Source organism: Nanorana parkeri, unplaced genomic scaffold, assembly GCF_000935625.1.
Source record: "Nanorana parkeri isolate BGI_ZX_2015 unplaced genomic scaffold, ASM93562v1 scaffold578, whole genome shotgun sequence".
Lineage (NCBI taxonomy): Eukaryota > Metazoa > Chordata > Amphibia > Anura > Dicroglossidae > Nanorana > Nanorana parkeri.
Genome location: NW_017306846.1, coordinates 312295 through 332348, shown reverse-complemented (window position 1 = coordinate 332348; position 20054 = coordinate 312295). Strand labels below are relative to the sequence as shown.

Sequence of the window (20054 nt, the reverse complement as noted above, 5' to 3'; positions counted from 1 at the left end):
CACTTTTTTTGTAGGGGGGGGGGACCCCCCCCCCCCCTCAAGCATATAAGCATAAGAAGAACATGCAAACTCCTTGCAAATAGTGTTCTGACCAGGATTCGAAACTAGGCCCGCCAACCACTGAGCCACTATGGAATCTATGTCAAGTTTTTATGCCATTTTCATTTAAAGTTAAGAAGATTTCCCATCACAAGATTTAAACCCTTCGTGACTTCCGTTCATCGATCCCCTCCCCGTTCTATGGGACCGAGAGCGATGCAGATTGCATCACTTCCGGTCGCTGGGCTGCCAGTTCTGGGGTCCTGCAGCCCAGCTATAAGCTATTGAAGTGCGATCTGCACTTCAATAGCTTATTTCCAGTGTAAAGGTGACACTGGGGGTCTTTTGGACCCCCAGCATCACCTTAAAGAGTACCTGTCACCACCATCTGCTATCACATGGGGGGGCTTGCAAGCCCCCCTATGTGATAGCAGTCAAAGTAAAGTAAAAAAAAAGAAAAGTTTTTTAAATTAAAATAAATCTAATAATAATTTAAAAAAAATTAAAAGTCCCCCGCCCCCGTGAGCCACGTAAACACGCGTCGGGTGCGGCTACGTATGAAAACGACGAACGCGCTACACATGTTGGGTATCGCCGCGCACGCCGGAGTGAGAGCAATAATTCTAGGTCCATTATTTTGGGGTATCTATAAATTGATTACCTGTGGGGGCTTTTAAAGCGTCTTCTATGGACTTTTTGGGGTACTGCAGTTTTTCGCCGTTTCACGGACGCACGCAATTTGTAACCTGGGCATGTTGGGTATCGTTTTACTCGTTGTAACTTCATCTTTTATATTTCATTTAAAAATTGGTATTTTGTTGTGTTTTTGGCATTTAATTAAATTTTTCACTAAATGTTGGGGTTTAATAAGGAGTTGCGCTAATATTGCGCAACATAAAAATTAGGAGATCCTGTTAATTCATTCAGTCCATTGCATCCACATGCATGGAATAGTACCTGGTGTATCCGTTTCACCTGCCCACTGATTGAGTAGTCATCTAAAGGTGAGCGTGTGGTTCCCTCATGACCAGGTAGATCCACGCAAATCAGATGTATGTTCTTAGGAAGAAACTGCAAATAAACAGCAGTTATAAACTGGTTATATTCACAGGAAAGCCGGTGTGATTTACTCCACATTTTTATAATAAACCTTCACTCTACTAAAGACCCAAAAAGAACACAAAAATGTAAAGACCATCCTCAGGATACTTTCCACCCCCTTCTGATTGCTAGATGAGAAGAAAAAAAACAGTCGCAATGCCCATTTTACTTACCTAAAGCCACGATCATGTGCCACCAAGGTCCCAAGTGTTCTCTCTTACTTTGTTTACCCCTTGCAGGGTCCTTCTATGAGTGTTTATGTCACTTCCTGCGTGACGTGGACATTTCCAATTGGCTGTCCAGCGGTGGGGTCCTCTCAGGATCCAATGTCATGTAAGGTTATGGTAGGGGACCCGCAGTCTTGGGTGTATCTGCAGTGCTATATTGTTACAGTTTATTTGGATTGAGGGCCCCTTTGTAGTGTCTGTATAAATGCACTTAGTTGAGCATTACTTGCTTCAACCGATAAGAAACAAATGTATTTGTTATGGGTTAGAGCAGCCTTTCTCAACCAGGGTTCCTTCTTGCTTCTGTGCCTCGAAATTTTCACACATTGCCCTGCCTTTCCGTGGTACAGGCAGGCTGGCTGCTAGCACCTGGCAAGGAATGACGTTAATCCAGAGAGGGTAGGATCCATTCAGAAAATAGAAGTTCGCCTCCCGCTCTATGCCATACTGGCTCCTGATGTGATGGTAGGACTCTGATGTCAAGGGGGCTCCTGATATAAAGGGGGGGACTCCAATGTGCAAGGAGGCTTCTGATGTAAAGGGGAACTCTGATGAAAAAGGGGGTCTCCGCTCCTGATGTGAAGGCCAAATTTGCGATGTGAAGGGGGGGCACCTAGTATGAGGGAATGATGGGAAAGGGGGGGAATCTGATGTGATGGGGAACCCCACTTTTTTTTCAAGTGGGGCTTCCCTTAAAATCCATACTAGCCACCTATTCAAGATAAGGATCTGGTATGGATTTTAGAGGGACTATATTTTTTACATTTTAGACTGGGGTGCCTCGAGATTTTGTTTACGCCTAAAGGGTGCCATGACTGAAACACTGGGTTAGAGGGAGGAGGAAGGGGTGGGATGGAGACAAAATGATCCTGGAATATAAAATGTAAATTTAAAACTGACACAAACATTTAAAAGCACAAATCTGGAGAGACTTTTGTACAGAAACTACAAAGGTGAACTCAATCCACATAAACAGAAAAATAAACTGTAACAATAAATTCAAATGTGATAAAATAATAAGCAATAGGTTAACGTAAGTAAGCCTGCGTCCAGAGTAGGGTTATTAAGCGGCTGTAACAAGTATTATAAAGAAGTCATATGCTCATATGGAAAGAAGACTCTAGGAGATGTTACAACATGCCTGAAGGACCTTTCATTTCCCCTATACGCCTGAACAGGGACTTTTTAAATGGGCAAAGCTCTGATACTTGAGTGTAATGTCAGAGCTAGGCCCCTCCCTCACACACCGTACACACACAGTCCTATTGGCCTGCCACTATAACGGGCTTCCTCACTGGTCAATAGAAAAGCGTGGGAGGCAGGAAAGGGCTGGCCATCGCCGTCACTATCAGGAAGTGCTGAAACTTTGCAGTCACCTGCACTTTAAACCTGCTAGGCACCAAATAAATAAAGAAATTGCTACATGTTTCTATAATAAGCCTTAGGATTCCTCTCCACAACCCGCACCCCCTTTCCACCTACAGTTCTCTTGCTGAATTTATCAGCAAATGTTCAGAGTGGAAATGAGGAAAAATGAAAACAAAATTATCACTGTTTGCTCATTTTCAGGATTGGTGCTGCCCTAGGCACTGGCCTGCATGCACCATTATGATGACAGGTCCACACTTATTCTGTATCTTGTACATCAGGTTTTACAAATTCCCTCACTTGCAATGTAAAAGCAAATAAATATGACAATAAATAAGGCTGTCTCCTCTCACCTTGGCTATAGCCAGCCACATGTCCTTATGGGCGGAGAATCCGTGTAACATAAGGATGGATGGTTTGGGTCCCGGTCTACCTCGGCTTGTGTAGCAGAATCTGTAGTTTCCATAGTTGGCATATTTTACTTGCATCCCCAAGACCCTGCGCCAGTACCTGAAACATAGACCCAAGGTCAATGCTGGAAATCACAATTACACATATTAATTCAATCAAATCAGCTTGCAGGGCTGAGGTATAATGATATGCAGGTCATGTCAAACCATCTTCTGGAGGGCACATTCACACCACATCCAGATCATCTCCAGACCAGATTGTTTCCGGAACCAAAATACATCCTAATGTATCCCTATGTTATTTCTGGCCTCTGTTCACACCAGTGCAGACCAGACCAGAAAAATACTGCTCGTCTCATTTTGTCTGGTCGGGAATGCACACATAGAAATGCATAAAAAATGCATACAAACACATGCAAATGCACTGGAACGCACCTGAAAACCCATTTTAAGCTAAAACAAAAAGGCACAAAAAAACCCCGAACTGCGGAACATAGAGAAATTGCTGAAAAACGTTGCAAAAACCATCCCCATGCAGTGGGTCTACCCATTCACTGCAAGGGTTAACTAATTTTTGTCTAGGGGGATTCTTTAAAGCAATTACCTGATCCCTGTTGGCTTCAAGACCGGTGCCTGCAGCCTCTTCCCCTCTCCTCTCCAGTGGTTCGTGGCCTGCTGATATCACGTGTAATGCAGGGTCCATAGCCCTGCATTAGACATGAGGACACAGAGAAACATTCCAAAGCCGGAGCGGAGGGGGGAGTGGTGAGCGCTGACTGCCAGGGGAAAGGGGATCAGGGAAGTAAAACTGCTTTAAAGAATCCCCCTAGACAAAAATGAGCAGTTAATCCTTGCAGTGCAGGGGTAGCCCCACTGCAAGGGGAGGCTTTTTCTGTATTCGGAGAGAGGCTTTAAATAAACACTTATTTGGAGAATAAATAAGGGGAAGACCACCCGGCGGTTTTATGGTTGGAACCCCTTGGAGGTTTGTCCCAGAGTGATGGGCATAGCAATGGACACAACATATGCCCAAACTTTCACAGACAGAAATAAGAACAGTGAGCAGGATCATCCGTTTTAAGAGGTGCAGTTTGGCCAAGTGTTTTTTCATGCAGACTGAGTTTGGGGGTTACAGTACTTTTAATGCAAGATAAAAACATCAGGGTGATAATTCAGGTGTAAAATTACAATTTCTAGGTGAACTTAGGAAGTTTAAAGTGGACCAAAACCCAATAACTGATGATTTGCTGTTATAGGGAACCTTGAGAAATGGTAATTGTGCCTGAACGGTACCCTGAAAATGTTACCTTTTGTCTGGAATTCCTCCTGAAGTAAATAGCAATGCACTTCATGGTATGGGAATGTGCCTAGGCACTCCTGTACCTACAGCTTCATAGGTGTAGATCTGCAGTGTGAGATCTAGGGCACTGCTGATGGCTAGCCTCGGGAGATTTGGTGAGGTCACTATTGTGCTGCTCACTGTTGTCCTTGCTGGAGGTTCTGACATAAGAAAGCAAAGCCCTACCTCTACCCAGATGGCTGCCTCCAAATAGAGACACAGTGCAGAACAAAGCATGGTAAGTCAGTAATGGAGAAAAGATAATCTGCAAGGATACCACTAGGAATACTGGTGAGTAGACCAGTTCCCCTTTAAGGGTTTAGTTAAAGTAAGACTTAGGATCAGGGTACAGGGTTTAAGTTTAAAGAGAACCAGTCACCAACGAGCACTGTAACAATCAGAATCACCACAATATCAGTCCTGCATCACACTGTGTACATTTCCATCGCACATTCAATAGAGCAGCTATTTTAATCAGAACCTTACCAATAATAGATCTTGATGAGAGCAGCGGGCCACAGGAAGAAGGAAGTCACAAAAGCCAAAATCGGGATCAGCAAAGTACCTCCAGCTATTAGGAACATATTCAGTACGTCCAGGTCCATGATCCCGGTCAGACCTTGTGAGGAAAGACAGGAAACAGAATATAGTGTAAAACACAATGCAGCTGTACAACACTTCATAGAACCCCCTATATACCTACATACATAGCCTCAGCACAGGTCTCTGTAATCCTGTACGTGTACGCCATAGGCATGGTATAATGGGAAGACAGAGAGTGATATTTATCAAAATTGGGGCAGGCAGAATCTGGAGCACTTGCCCACTGCAACCAATCAGCTTCTCTCTTAAGTTTGTTCAGTTAAGCTTTAAAAATGAAAGAAAAATGCTAATTGGTTGCTATGGGCAACTGCTCTAGTTTTGATCAATTCCCCCCAAAGTGTTCAATAGGACAGAAGAATCATCAAAGGGTATCTATGGTCAACAACTAAAAATAAATCTGTATTTCTATATTGAATTTCCCACTCCTAATAACCATATCAATCTAGAACTTTGTAAACGTATTGTCCATAGGATGTACCGTATTTTGCGGTCCATAAGACGCACCGGACCATAGGACGCAGGGAGGTCCGGCGCGCCTTATGGAGCACTCGACAGACTGTAGCTTCTGACACAGCTTCTATGGCAGAAGCTGTGACAGAAGCTGCAGTTAGTGACCGCTGAGACAGGTGGCGCTGTGATTACAGCGCCACAGTCTCAGTGATCACACAGAGCAGACGAAGAAAGTCCGTTCTTCGTCTGCTCTATGGTGATCTCGATCGTCGCCGCTGCTCGGTTTTAATACGAGTGATCTCATTAGATCACTCGTATTGAACGAGCAGTGGCTCCTGTTGCTGAACTTGATCGCCGCCGCCGCTGCTCGGCTTTAATACGAGTGATCTCATTAGATCACTCGTATTAAACGAGCAGTGGCTCCTACTACTCGCCCGGCGCCTGAAACTGCATGTCTCAGGCGTCGAAATTCGCTCCATAAGACGCAGGCACATTTTCCCCCTCCTTTTGGGGGGTAAAAAGTGCGTCTTATGGAGCGAAAAATACGGTACTTCCTCAATGCACTGACACAATAGCACTCAGCCCTGTGTCACAACTCTCACAGAGCCTGCCTTCTGAACAATGCAACGTTATCATTGCTTGCTGGAAGCAATGCATGATGGGATATGCAGTCTTGAGAAATGGAGATTGCATCACATCAAGCAGCAGGAAAAGAGACACAGAGCACACTGGGAATCCAGGGAGTTGGTGAAAGTGATGGGCAGATGGAAGGCATCACAGCCTACAGAAAGGTGAATTTTTTTCACGTAAGCTTTGATTGCATTATCAAAAACAATTATATAACAGTATTCCTATTACAGTGCTGATGTTATAACAGGATAGCGTATGCTGGGACTTTACAGATCCTTTAACAACTAATTTTCAGAGCAATCATCCAGCATTGAAGCAGAGCTCCAGACAAACATGTTATTAATAAAATGTGCTATGTAACAAATTGGTATCTCCCATGAGGCGTATGCCACCTCCAGGATCACTGCCGTCTCTTTATTATTTTACAGATTCATTGATGCTGGATAGCGTACCTCTCATTATCCTTCTGGCACTGTGACTATGAGAGTTGTGGATAAATACTTATACTTGTTTCACTCCTTACCGAAAGTCCCTTGTAATGGGGGGTGCTCGCAGTGACTGCTGATGGCGCCGCAAATATCAGCAAATGTTAGAAAGGTCACCAGCACACCCCCAGTCCTTTCATGATAGCAAAAGCTTCATTTATTGAAGTTCTTTGTCATATGAACAAGCGCTTTCTGGACCACACAGGGTCCCTTCATCAGGCTTTAGCATTGACTTTAGCTAAAGCCTGATGAAGGGACCCTGTGTGGTCCAGAAAGCGCTTGTTCATATGACAAAGAACTTCAATAAATGAAGCTTTTGCTATCCTAAAAGGACTGGTGTGCTGGTGACATTTCTAACATTTGTTAATTTTATGAGAGTTGTGGCTCTCCTAAGTTGTATTGTCCTTTATCCGCCACTCCTTTTCCACTCTACTTTATCCTCTCCTGTTATCCATTCACAGAATACAAGGCATTTTGTGTTTACGGAGCAATCAGCAGTAGAAAGTCCTCCATGTCAACCTCCAGCATTGTAGCAGATAGCTGTACAGAGCTTTCAACAATACTATGCATTTCTCCAAAAAGGGTGCACACGTCGGGTATAGTATTATGCTGTATCATTAATCCATGCACTGAAAGGACCTGGGTGTAATCAGTGAACTGCTGCATGCTCCAGTGCTCTTGATCACATTCCCATTAAGGGTAAATTACATGAGGTGACTTTAATCTTGACACTGAGATTTAACCATTTACTGGAAGTCATCTCATCAGGTCAGAGATTTAGTAGCTTAATCGTCATGCTAAAATCACTAGTAATTATTTGCAGGGATTGATTGAGTGACTGTTTGCTAGCAACTGATTGTGCAGCAATTGGAAAACATGGCTCCCTAAGTTGGGGTCTGTTCACACATAGTGTGGTGACCTGTGCTGTGTCACACCAGATCACCAGAGGTCACTGCTAGGACACATAGACAGCAATTGTTTTCTATGTGTCCCATTTACACCACAACAGGGTGCTGCGATAAAATGCGGACTGAGCTGCCGTGCGGGGACCTGGATGGAGTGTTCACATTGTACACTGCACATAAAGTTAAAAAGAGAAAAAAAATGTAAACAGTGACAGCTCTTATCTGTTGAAATGAAGCGCTTCAGCGGTATTGTTAGTGTGAATGGGCCCTTAGACAAGTAACTCGAAGTATTGATCAGCCTCACACCACTTCAATCTTGATCGCTGCAAAATGCTACATGTTTGGCCATACACGCTATCAATTTCTCTCATTCAGCCCCACGGGACCAACACCGACGCCTTGAGTTTTGGCTGAATCAGCATGAATCAGATCCGTAACAAAAATAAAAAATCTGCATCTGAATACACACATTTTGAACACGTATGTAGATGTGTGAAATCATACACAAGGAAATAAAAAACAATGCATTGAAAACAGAACAAGAGGAATGGAACAAGAATTGTAGACACTTAAATCAATATGTGTCTAAACGCATCTAAACATGCATTCTGCTGATCATTTACGCCAAAACGTTTTGGCTAGAAAAAAACATGCGTATATGATCAGTAAACGTCTTGTGATCGTGTGCATGTAGCCTTAAGGTGCCCATAGACTGTTCGAATTTCAGCTGAAATTCGCAGTGTGCGGTGCTGTAGGCACCCTTTCGATCGGCATCCCTCGATCAGAAAGTCTTTGAGCCTCCCTTTAATTCCTGTCGCATAGACACAGAAACAGGAAATCTCTGAAAAGTAAGGGGAATCATTAGTCATTAGTGATTTTCGGGGGCTTGGTGAGAACCCATTGTGAACTCAGCCCCCAACTGGCACACCTGTCTTTCCCCCCTTCCCCAACGTGACCCAATGAGATGCTGCCCGAGGCAACCGCTTTAAGCTGCCTCATCATAAGGAAACCCGTGCAAAACTGTGACTGACACCCCCCTCCTGTCCTAATTCTTTGTGGCCAGGACATTCCCTGCTCTGCAGCTACACGTCACAAAGGGCTAGGAAATGCACCCGCCGCAACTGACTGGGCAGGGAAGGGGGTGTCAGTTAAATTTTTGCGCTGTCTTGGGTGTTCTGTCGAGGTGGCAATCTTCTCCAGTTGCCGTAGGTGCGCCTGTGTGGCTTCAAAATTCTCATCGAGTTCTCCAACTCCCCTCTGTGCTTGTGGCATCGGATGCCCGCGCAGGCGCACTGCCGCAGATTGTAGAGCCTGATACTTCTCTTAGGTGGCTGTGCAGGTGCAGTGACAGGAGTTGGAGGTCTCGATGAGTTGGGGAATTCAATAGAAGACCGACACCAAGCCTCATATATCACTAGTTGTCACTGCAAAAAGTATCCCCACTGGCAAATCTCCTATCTCTTCCTGTTGTGGTGACAACCCAACATTTTGGCTTTAGCCTCACTTTCAGTCCTGGCGACAATTACCTCTGGGACAAATAGAAACAGTAAATGTCCCCAGTGGGGGGGATACACAATAAAAAAATAACAAAAAATACCAGTCCTTATCCTGCAAAAACTAGAAAAATTGTTTTAGTAACACTTTTCATATGGCAGTTATATGAATGTAAAAATGATTTCTACATTGTTTCACAGTTTCAAGGACACAATCCCTACAATATAATCCTATACATACGACAGCGATAATACATAACCACCCCGGTATTCAACGCAGCCCCATAACTAATATCCCATCGTTACTATACAGCAGGGGTAGGCAACCTCAACAGGCTGGCTGTGGTGAAACTACAAGTCCCATAATGCACTTCAAGACTCTGACAGTCACAGTCATGATTCCCAGAGGGAGAGGCATCTTGGGATTTGTAGTTCCACAACAGCTGGAGTGTCGAGCTTGCCTACCTAATCTACCTCAGCTATAGAGAGTCACTAATAAGAATCTAAGACAGCCAATTAGTAAATAATAAGGTCACTGGCGCCCATCACACTGTGTGTGACCCGTCTGCTGTTTCTGTGTGTATAGATCTTGCCGCAGTCAGTCTGCTTCTGTCAGCAGTTTTCTCCTTAGAATCAGCAATATTCAGCACATCTCATACTCCTCCGATGTAAGTCAAGCATACAGCAATCGTCTGCTCTTCCAGAATATCCCCTCCGGGCCTCCGTATACCGTCCGCACTGGAAGCGCTCAGCACAGGACAATGCCGTGCCGCGATGGTTCACTCTATGACCTCGCACACACTGAACCACCTTTGCTCATGGCATAACTGATAGTGAATGATGCTGACGAGATAAACTTAATGGCCTGAGAATGTACTGTATCATTGTTAAAGATGAACTCAGTCTGCACCGGCTCCTCTCCTGGACTGATATTGCTTCCTCTGATTTCACTGCACGCTCTGATCTTTTCACAATGTGCATTAGAAGCTGCAGCATGTCCCATAGAGCCTGCCTCATTTCTTGGCTGGAGGACATCCAGCATCATCTAGCACTAGGGTTGCCACCTTTTCTTCCAGCGAAACCCGAACACTCTAGCGAAACATAGAACTTTTTTGGGGAGAATGAGTCGCGGCTTATTTATATGTAAATAGCACCACTCATTAATATCTAAGTATCACAGTCGAGACTATTTTCAGTGGGGGGCCAGTAGCCTCTATCTTAATTTTGGTTGCCCCTGTCTGCCTGACATCTTGTGTCCGGGTTTCAGCTGCCATGAAACCCGGACATAGCATTCGAAACCCGGACTCTCCGGGTGAATCCCAGACAGGTGGCAACCCTATCTAGCACTTTGCTCACCATCTTGACAGTCCCTGGCCAGCCCCTTTCATTCATTGGATTTCATAATGGAGGCTTAGTAACATTGTAGCTGTTACCCAGGGTGGCCTGCATGTAAATACAGCCTGCCTAGGAACACCCACTCCTCTAGGCTGACACCCGCTCATCAGGGCATTTTGATATTTGCATAACTCCTCCCAAGAGACAGCCCACTGCTTGCATCAGGACTCTATGTACATGGAGTCGTATCTACAACAAATTGAGCCCCTTGTGTCCCACTCAATTCCTGGCAACCGCTGACGTCATGGGTTGCCAGGAGCTGGGTGGGACGTCGCCCAGAGCGTCCCTTGTTGCAAAGAGCTGGGCGGAGAGATGTGTGAGGGCCGTACACATCTCCCAATGGGCCCTTATTAGCCATGCGGGGAGATGTGTATGGCCCTTACAACCTGATGCTCTGACTGATGTGCCACCCAGCTCCTGGAAAATGGTGACATCATGGTTTGCCAGGAGCTGTGCAGGACGCAGGCCAGAGCGTCCCTGGTTGCTAACAACCGGGCAGGGAGATGTGTATGGGAGAGGCAAAAGGTCATCAGCCTCCATGGGTCGGCAAACTTTTGCTGACCCACAGATTGGCACCCAGGGCATGTGCCATTAGGGTTGCCACCTTTTCTTCCAGCGGAACCCGAACACACTAGCGACGTATGGAAATTTGTGGGGGAGAATCAGTGGTGGCTTATTCATATGTAAATAGTGTCACCCCTTCATATGTAAATATCACAGTCAAGACTAGATAGGGGCAGTAGCCCCTATCTTAATTTTGGTTGCCCCTGCCTGCCTGACATCATGTGTCCGGGTTTCAGCTGCCATGAGACCCGGACACAGCATTCAAAACCCGGACTGTCCGGGTGAATCCTGGACAGGTGGCAACCCTATGTGCCATATACGCTGGATACACCACTGTATGTTCAGCACCCTGCTGCCCAGCCATTGCCTGTCTGCATTGCATAGAGTAGCACAGGACCTATTGATGGTATCATTGGGTCTAAAAATGATGTATGTAATGGAAATGAAAGGTTTTATATAAACATGTAATAAAATGTTGGGGGGTCGGGGGCAGGGAAGACAAAATATAAGCAAATCAAACATCAGCTTTAACTCTTTTGCATTAATTGCCAATCACACATTTAAAGGGGACCTGTCATGAGAGAAACAGAAGCACTGCCATCACTGACCTCACCTAAAGATTCAGGCACCTCTTCCAGACAGCATAGCGCAGCCCTCCACCTTCACTTCAATTAAAGTGACTACACAAATCTACATGGATAAGTTCCCGACACGTCACAATATAGATTTATTAAACCTTGTCATCATTACAAGGTAGTCATTGTGCTCCAATCATATGACTTTGCCTGGGCTGAGATGATGTCATCGGGCTGCTGCAGGCAGGAGGGAGCATTTCCTCTCTTTCAGTAATCACATTCCAACATGGTCATTTTGTAGCCAGTCACAAGGTGAGAGGCTGCAGCAGTGGGCTGATCATGTGTCAGACATGTGATAACACAGCTAAGAACATCACAGGCATCAGGATTTACATGATGGTAACTTCTTGGGGTCAGAATCTCAGTCTAGGAAGCAGATGCTGTGCCTGGATGATGCCTGAGCAAAGATGGTGCCAGGCTTTTGGAGGGAAGATAGCAGATGAAGGCATGGAGGAGTCCTGTGATCTCAGTGAGAGGTCATACACCTACACAATGCTAAGCATACGTGCAGGTAACATACAAATATTTCATGCCAAGTTTACTGTTACTGAGCTCTGAGATCAGCAAATGTTGTCTAAATACAAGGAGGTGTGTGAGCTTCGTGTGTTTCTTCCAGATCTGTGCAGTAATCCAGTGTGACACTTCCTGTAATAAGGACCGCTCTTGTCTGTGCCCTTTCCCTGTAGTAAAGCCCGGTCACTGCTGCTCTCTGTCCTTGTGCAGGGTGACTGGTATTGTCTCCGCCCCCTCCCATAATAAAGACCACTCACTGCTGCTCTCTGTCCTTGTGCAGGGTGACTGGTCTTGTCTCCGCCCCCTCCTATAATACAGACCAGTCACTGCTGCTCTCTCTCCTTGTGCAGGATGACTGATCTTGTATCTGACCCCTCCTGTGGTTTTATGCAGGCAGACTGTAGTGGGTGGAGCCTTCTAGGTCACTCCCACAGCTCTGTTCTCTGCACAGGCTATGCAGCACAATGATGATGTCACTGTTACCTTTACAAGGTAACAACTGGATTTGCAAAAACATTTGACGCCCTAAAAGTGGATGTATTTTGTGGCCACAGAGGAATATGTTTAAGTGAAAGTTTTTGTGTCTGGAGTTCCAGGACATGTCCCCCCCCTACAGTCTCCTTATTGGACAATGAAGAATCACCAGCACACTAGTGACTCGTCACTATGTTCTGTCTGCTCTCCCCTCCTGTCAGTATGTTCCCAGTATTAGACTGACAGCATTGTGCAGAACAGAATGCTGCCATTTTTCTCCCAGTGTGAATCCTGCTGTGGAAATTATTACAGGAGGCTGGTACAAAGACACATTCAGGCATTTACATTACATTTGCATTACAAGATATCATTTTAGGGTGTTATTCACACAGGAGCTGAAGGCAATGTGCCTACTCCAGGAGAGTCAATTCCCCAGCACAGCCCCTCCCTCTTTGTATGTCACAGCCTTCCCGTTCTAATTACTGTCTGTGCTGGCCCAGCTCCTCTCACCTCCATACATAACCTTTTATGTAGCTGCCAGGGGTAGATGAGTTGCTTATCTAACAGGAGAATCAGCCTGCTGCAGTGGTTACAAAGCACAGCCATAGTCTCCTGAGTCTGGGAATACTATGTACAAAGTAATAACACTCGCTGTATCCCTGATAGAAATCACACACAAGGACACCCCATGGTAAGGGTGTCCCCCCCCGTGGTCAGTATGTGGAGCTGCTCCTGCTCTCCCCATACACAGACCAGGGTAGACCAGGGGTAGACAACCTTGGCACTCCAGCTGTTGAGGAACTACAGGTCCCATGAGGCATTGCAAGCCCCATGTACCATGACAGCCACATGGCTCCCAGTTTCACCACAGCTGGAGTACCGAGGTTGCCTACCCCTGGGGTAGACGCACCTCCATGTTAACAAGACCAATTTTGTCATTTCGCATTCGGGAAGCCCACTGACTTGCATTAGGAATGGGCTTCCTTAACACAACGCATGTTAACAGGTGTGCATTACCTTGCCGCAACCAAAGTGTGAACGGGCCCTAAAACATGTCTGGCGTTCTTCATCTCCATTACAAGGTGGATTGATGGGATTAGTGGTTCACACAGGAAAGCTGAGGATGTTTGTGCTTTCTTTGAACCGCTTCCCACCGTCGTGACACATATATAGATCAGCACGGCGGGTGGGTAAGCTGTTCTGAGACTAGGCGCCAGCTCAATCCTGCTCTGTAGCGTGGATGGGGTGGAATCAATTAGTTGTTCTCATTCAGCCCCATGTTAGCGTGTTGGGGTACCACTCAGACACACCTTCAATGCACTTAGAATTTGAGCGCTCCTAAGGTCTCCTCAGATAGAAGCCAAAACTTTGGGGGGGGGTTTGTTTTGGATGGAGTAGAGAGGCATTAGAACCCTTGCCGGGTTTTATTTCTGTCTGTGTCCCCGTTAGGGAGATTCACCGTCTGTATTTGTCCTGATGAGTGTTATCACTGGGAGTGAAGGGAAATCCCAAATTTTGGGTTGTCACCAGAACAGGAATAGATGGAAATCCTTTAATGGGTGACCACCAGGGATTTCCCTTCCCTCACCTCTTGTTGTTGCTATTGGGCAGGAAGTGAAGGGAAATCTCCCCAATGGGACACAGATGACAAAAAAGTTATATCCCCCCTTACTCTATCCAAAACTAAAAATGTTTTGGCTTCAACGCTATATTACCGTGGAACTGAACTCAAAAAGTAAAGATTTGCTATGTTATAGGGATATTTTAGACTTGCTGATTGGGCCTAGGCCGTACCCGGAAGATGTACCCTTGTCTGGAATTACCAATGCACTTCCTGTTATGTAGGAGTGCCTAGGCCAAGGGTGCTCAACTCCAGCCCACCAGCAGTGCTTTAACTATGCCCCATGGGACTTGTAGATCCACAACAGCTGGAGGACCGGTGTTGTCTTCCCCTGGCCTGGGCACTCCTGTCCCTACAGCCTCATAGCTCCATATCTGTTGTGTGAGATCCAAGGCACTGCTGCCTCAAGCAACAGTGAGCGGTCTTTAGTACAGGAGGAGGTGGAGGCAAGACCAGTCAACATGCACAAGGAGAGAGAGCAGAAATTACTGTTTTGTTTTTTTTACAGGAGAGGGCGGAGACAAGACCAGTCACCCTGCACCTAGAGAGAGAGAGCAGCAGTGAGCAGTCTTTAATATAGAAGGGGCGGAGACAAGACCAGTCACCCTGCACAAGGAAATAGCAGCATTGACTGGTCTTTTTTACAGGAGGGGGGCAGACAAGACCAGTCACTCTGCACAAAGAAAGAGAGCAGCAGTGATCGGTCTGTATTACAGGAGGGGCAGAGACAAGACCAGTCACCCTGCACAAGAACAGAGAGCAGCAGTGACCGGTCTGTATTATAGGAGGGAGTGGAGACAAGACCAGTAACCCTGAACAAGGAGAGAGAGCAGCAGTAACCGGTCTTTATTACAGGAAGAGGCGGAGACAAGACCAGTCACTGTGCACATGGAGAGAGAGCAGCAGTGGGTGGTCTTTATCTTGTATATCTTATTCTCCATAAACTAACTTTACTGGCAGCAACCAAAACACAAATTAACACGTTCCCGCTGTAAATGACGCTTTACGATTGTCATTTTTATGTAAGGATACCAAACATGTAGGATTTCTATGGAACGTCCTTAACCTCAGTATTGATTCCACATTCATCCTGACAGTAAATCTCACTTAACACTACATGAGCAACAAATCAGCCCACTGCAAGGCCATGCATCATCTGTCATCATCGTCCTCATCTACAACAACAACAATAATAATAATAAACATCACTCAGCCTTTCCCATATATATATAGTCAGTACTCATGTAACTCTGTAATCATTGTCAATACCACCCACTGGTACAGAGCAGAACTTGTGATAATGATGATGGAGGGACACTTATAGGTGATAATGATGATGTATGGGTGATGTACTGTGACACTGATCGCCATACACCATGGAACAATGTGACACCAATCATCATCACAATGGCACTTCTAAAGATGGCACATGTGAGTCCCAGGCACAGATTCATTCATTCTCTATGACACTGGCACGGCGATGACATTGACTCCCTATGACTGTCACTGTGTTTCCGCTGTCATCACCCACAAAGTGTCACAGCGATGATGATGTGATACAATGTAACAACACAGATGGTGATAGGGATCCGGCGGTGCGGGCAACACACTCATCAAACACAGGAGAAGGGGGCAGAGGGGGCTCACCTATCCCGGCCCCTGGCTCCGGAGAGGGGGGAGGGGGAGATCCTCCGCTCGGTCCCGGGATCTCACTGCGGGATCACACCCGGAACTGCCGCACTCTCCTTAAAGGCAATGGAGCAAAGTGCAGCAGTGTGCCGACTGAAATTACCAAGCGTCGCCGCTAGATGGCGGTGCGGCCACAACAAAGCCGCCTACAGGCAGAGTCAGCGTGTAGCTCTGTGTATGAAGTCAGACTCATGTGACCTTACTGTATATACTAGAATGGTACTACAGCCATAGTCTATACCTGATATAATTGGGAAATTATTCTGGTTAAGCCGTATTAGTCCAGTAGACAGGACGTCAGAAAAAAACCTAGACGTAGTATTGCAGTGTGCAATGATACCTTTCTTATTGGACTAACAAAGTATATAAAAGACAAGCTTTCGAGAGTGAACCTCTCTTCTTCAGGTCAAAAGCAATGAGGTTCACTCTCGAAAGCTTGTCTTTTATATACTTTGTTAGTCCAATAAGAAAGGTATCATTGCACACACAGACACACACGGCTTGAAAAATGTTAGGGTGTCTCACCAGTCAGTAAAAAAATTAACCAGTCAGCATGACCAGACTATAGGTGTCAAAAAACCTTATTAGTGAACTATAATAAACCTTTTAAACTGGATACAAATTAAAAAATTAGGATGCTCCAGTTATTAAAAATGATTAAATAAAGAGCACATGAAGTGAATAAATCACAGTGAAAGGCACAATAACCAAAAGTTAATCGTGAATATCATAAATCAAAATAATGTATGTTTTTAATAAAAGTTAAAGCTTGCTTCACTATGAGGAGTCCCTATTGACCCCTTTTATTGTATGGGGAACAACATCCTGAGAGCATCTGGAGGAATACCGCGGAGAGAGCGTTCCAATACCTGCCTAAAACTGTCCATAAAGTGAAATAAAAATCATTCTTGCGGTGAGTGTGCATTACCCCAGGGGGGTCACGCGTGCCACAATTGGAGGATCGTTTTTGTCACCAGTACTGCACCTAAGGATGTGAAGACCTTCTTTGAAGGAAACACAAACATCATTTTATGTTTTTACTTTCACTATAAGAAAAACTGTTTTGACTATAAGGATTGAGGTCACTCACGTCTGTCACATTGGACATTTTTTGATTGGATTGCACTCTAAATATTTTCTGTTTGAATGCTTTACACATATGTTTATGGTCTATGATATTCACGGTTGTGCCATTTATTGTGGCTTATTCGCAAAAAAATTTGGTAGTTTAGATATCCAGACTGGACTGCACTATGAATACCTTTATTAAATGTTTTTCATAATTGTGATTTATGATATTCACGGTTAACTTTTGGTTATTGTGCCTTTCACTGTGATTTATTCACTTCATGTGCTCTTTATTTAATCATTTTTAATAACTGGAGCATCCTAATTTTTTAATTTGTATCCAGTTTAAAAGGTTTATTATAGTTCACTAATAAGGTTTTTGACACACCTACTTTTTCACAATTTTTATCACTGCACATGTCATTCAGTCTATACAATCCAAGGGGATTTAGTGCCGCATTTTCATTGTGATCACTTTTAGGGCTTACTGTCTTGACTGTGGCAGCTTTATTTTCCCATATTATGAATTAAAGTGACATTAAACCCTCAGATTTTTTAACATAAACCTATACTGTAATGTGCGCCTTACTGTAATCCATGGTAGTTTCCCTTCTCTTTGCTGCTCTTCCTTTTAAATCCTCATGTCTTCTCATGCTTGGGGAGAACTTCCCTTTTCAGCTCAGGGCCTCTTCCTGTAGTGCTGGCTCAGGTTACAAGCCTATACAAACCTATACACAGACACCGTGTATCCATTCCTGAGACAAGGCAGTCTGCTGCAAAACAGAAGTTCTGCCCAGCATGAGAACAGATACAAATTTAAAAGGAAGAGCAGCAAAGAGAAGGGAAACAACCATGGATTACAGTAAGGCGCACATCACAGTATTGTTTTATGTTAAAAAATCTGAGGGTTTAATGTCACTTTAACTATCCACTAGTGCAGATCAACATCTTTTCATGACCAGACATTTTTAGGGACACATAGAGCTTTCTTTTGGTGGTACATAATTACCACTGGGGGGGTTATTTTTTATTACATAATGAAAAAAAGTATCGTAAATTTCTAAAACAAATAAAGTTTTCCCTACGTTATGTTAAAAAACATTTATTCTTACCCATATTTCGGGGTCACGTCGGGTAAATAGATACCAAATATTTCAAGCTTTAAAATTGTGCGCGCCCGCAAATCGCAAAAAACTACCACACCGAAAATTGGCAATAGGCGTCGCTTAAAATGCTTTTACTGCTCATCAGTTTAGTGTTATCAGTAATTAATGGCCCTAAAATTATTGCTCTCACTGCGACATTTGCGGTGATATGTAACATGTGCGGCACAATAGGCGCAGTCGTCGTTTTCGCACGTAGGCGCACCCGACACATGTTTGTATGTGTATGTGGGGGGCGGGGGACTTAAACAAAAATTAGTGTTTTTTAAATTTATTTTTTATACTTTAATTTTTTTTGTTATGATTCTTTAATTTTTGTATTACTCTTTTTTTTTTTACACTTAACATTATTGCTATCACATAGGGTGTTAAGAAGTACCCTATGTGATAACAAATTACAGTGACAGGGCCCCTTTATGGAGATTTGATGGTAATATTATAATTAATTAATAAATAAGTAAAATAATTATTATAATAATTCCTTCACCTAGTGATTCTGCCAGTGACACACTTCTTGTCCTCGGGTTATAACGATCACTCACTCTACTGTACCAGGACTACTGAAACTTTCCAGGCTAGTCTTCTTCATAACATAGAAGGGGAGGGTCTTGTAGTTCTCAGTAGTGATAAGTGAACTGGCCTGGGTTTGGTTCGCTTGGATGTTTACTAAACCCAGCCAGAAATCCAGGTTCAGGGAACGTCCAAGTAAACCAAACCCAGGGCCCCCTGTGTCCTAGCAACCAATGATGCTGTGTGACCTGCACAGAGTCATATGTTGCTAGGACACTAGCAACTGGGCTCCACAGTGGCATTGGTTGCTAGGACGCAGGCGGGTGCAGCATAAGAACCAATAACAATATAAAGCCAACAGCATCTTAGCAACGTATGTGGACCGCACAGCGTCAATGGTTGCTAAGATGTTGATGACCTCTCAGCATCATAGGGTGTAATGGTGCGCCTACTTGCATTCTAGCAATGATGCTGTGTGACCTGCACAGAGTCATATGTTGCTAGGACACTAGCAGCTGGGCTGCACAGTGGCATTGGTTGCTAGGACACAGGCGAGCGCAGCATAAGAACCAATGACACTTTAAAGTCAACAGCATCTTAGCAACCTATGTGGACTGCACAGCATCAATGGTTGCTAAGATGTTGATGACCTCACAGCATCATGGGGTGTTATGGTGCACCCGGTGCACCCACCTACATTCTAGCAATGATGCTGTACGTGAAACATGACAGCAGTGGATGCTAGGGCACAGACAGAGGATTGGCGGGTGGTAGAACTGTCCAAATCATTCACCTGTTTGGTGAACTGCGGACAGCTTGGGTTAGGACTGAACCCATGGTCAACCTGAAGCTCATCCGTAGTCCTCAGAACAATGTAACTGATTAAAAATGCAACAGAGGCAGGGAACATAGGAAGTTATAAGCGGACACAATTTCTGGCAGGATCAGCAGGTATTTTTGGCACCTATCAAAGAGATATAACAAATCCCGTTAATGGTATATTTACCAGATCGAATGGGACTAATAAAGAGTTCATTGTAAGGGTTTCCATACTGTTTAATCCTAACAGCTCCACCATTTATATACATAGATAAGCTTTTGTTTAGACCAAGCTATTACAATATAACAATTACTAATATATTTAGTATTCGGCTTTGTCTGTTACCATATTGTCTTTTCTAGATAGCGAAAATATATTATTTGTTCATTTGTCAACAAATGACTCTGTACATGTCATCCTAGCATAGCCTGGAGCTTAAAAAAAAAAAGAAAAAGGCAGAAATGTGCAGATGTCCATAAACCGCAGAACTTCAAGTTCCTGTTTGTTACACAGGGGCTTCCACAGGCAAAGTCTAGCAGAATGATCATTTTG

General features: G+C 44.5%; 1 protein-coding gene across 2 annotated transcripts in view; it reads right to left on the bottom strand.

The window, feature by feature from the left end:
* Positions 1–16060, bottom strand: part of ABHD6 (abhydrolase domain containing 6) — a 28564-nt gene extending 12504 nt beyond the window's left edge. The window contains exons 1-4 of one of the 2 annotated variants that reach the window (XM_018562450.1): positions 15900–16060; positions 4971–5103; positions 3089–3245; positions 997–1110 (exon numbers count right to left, since the gene is read on the bottom strand). In XM_018562450.1, the coding sequence (XP_018417952.1) occupies positions 997–1110; positions 3089–3245; positions 4971–5089 (390 nt within the window). In that variant the 5' untranslated portion in view covers positions 5090–5103; positions 15900–16060. Of the gene's footprint in view, positions 1–996; positions 1111–3088; positions 3246–4970; positions 5104–9611; positions 9761–15899 lie in introns of those variants that run through there. The other variant, XM_018562451.1, reaches the window with a different exon arrangement.
* Positions 16061–20054: the final 3994 nt, after the last annotated feature.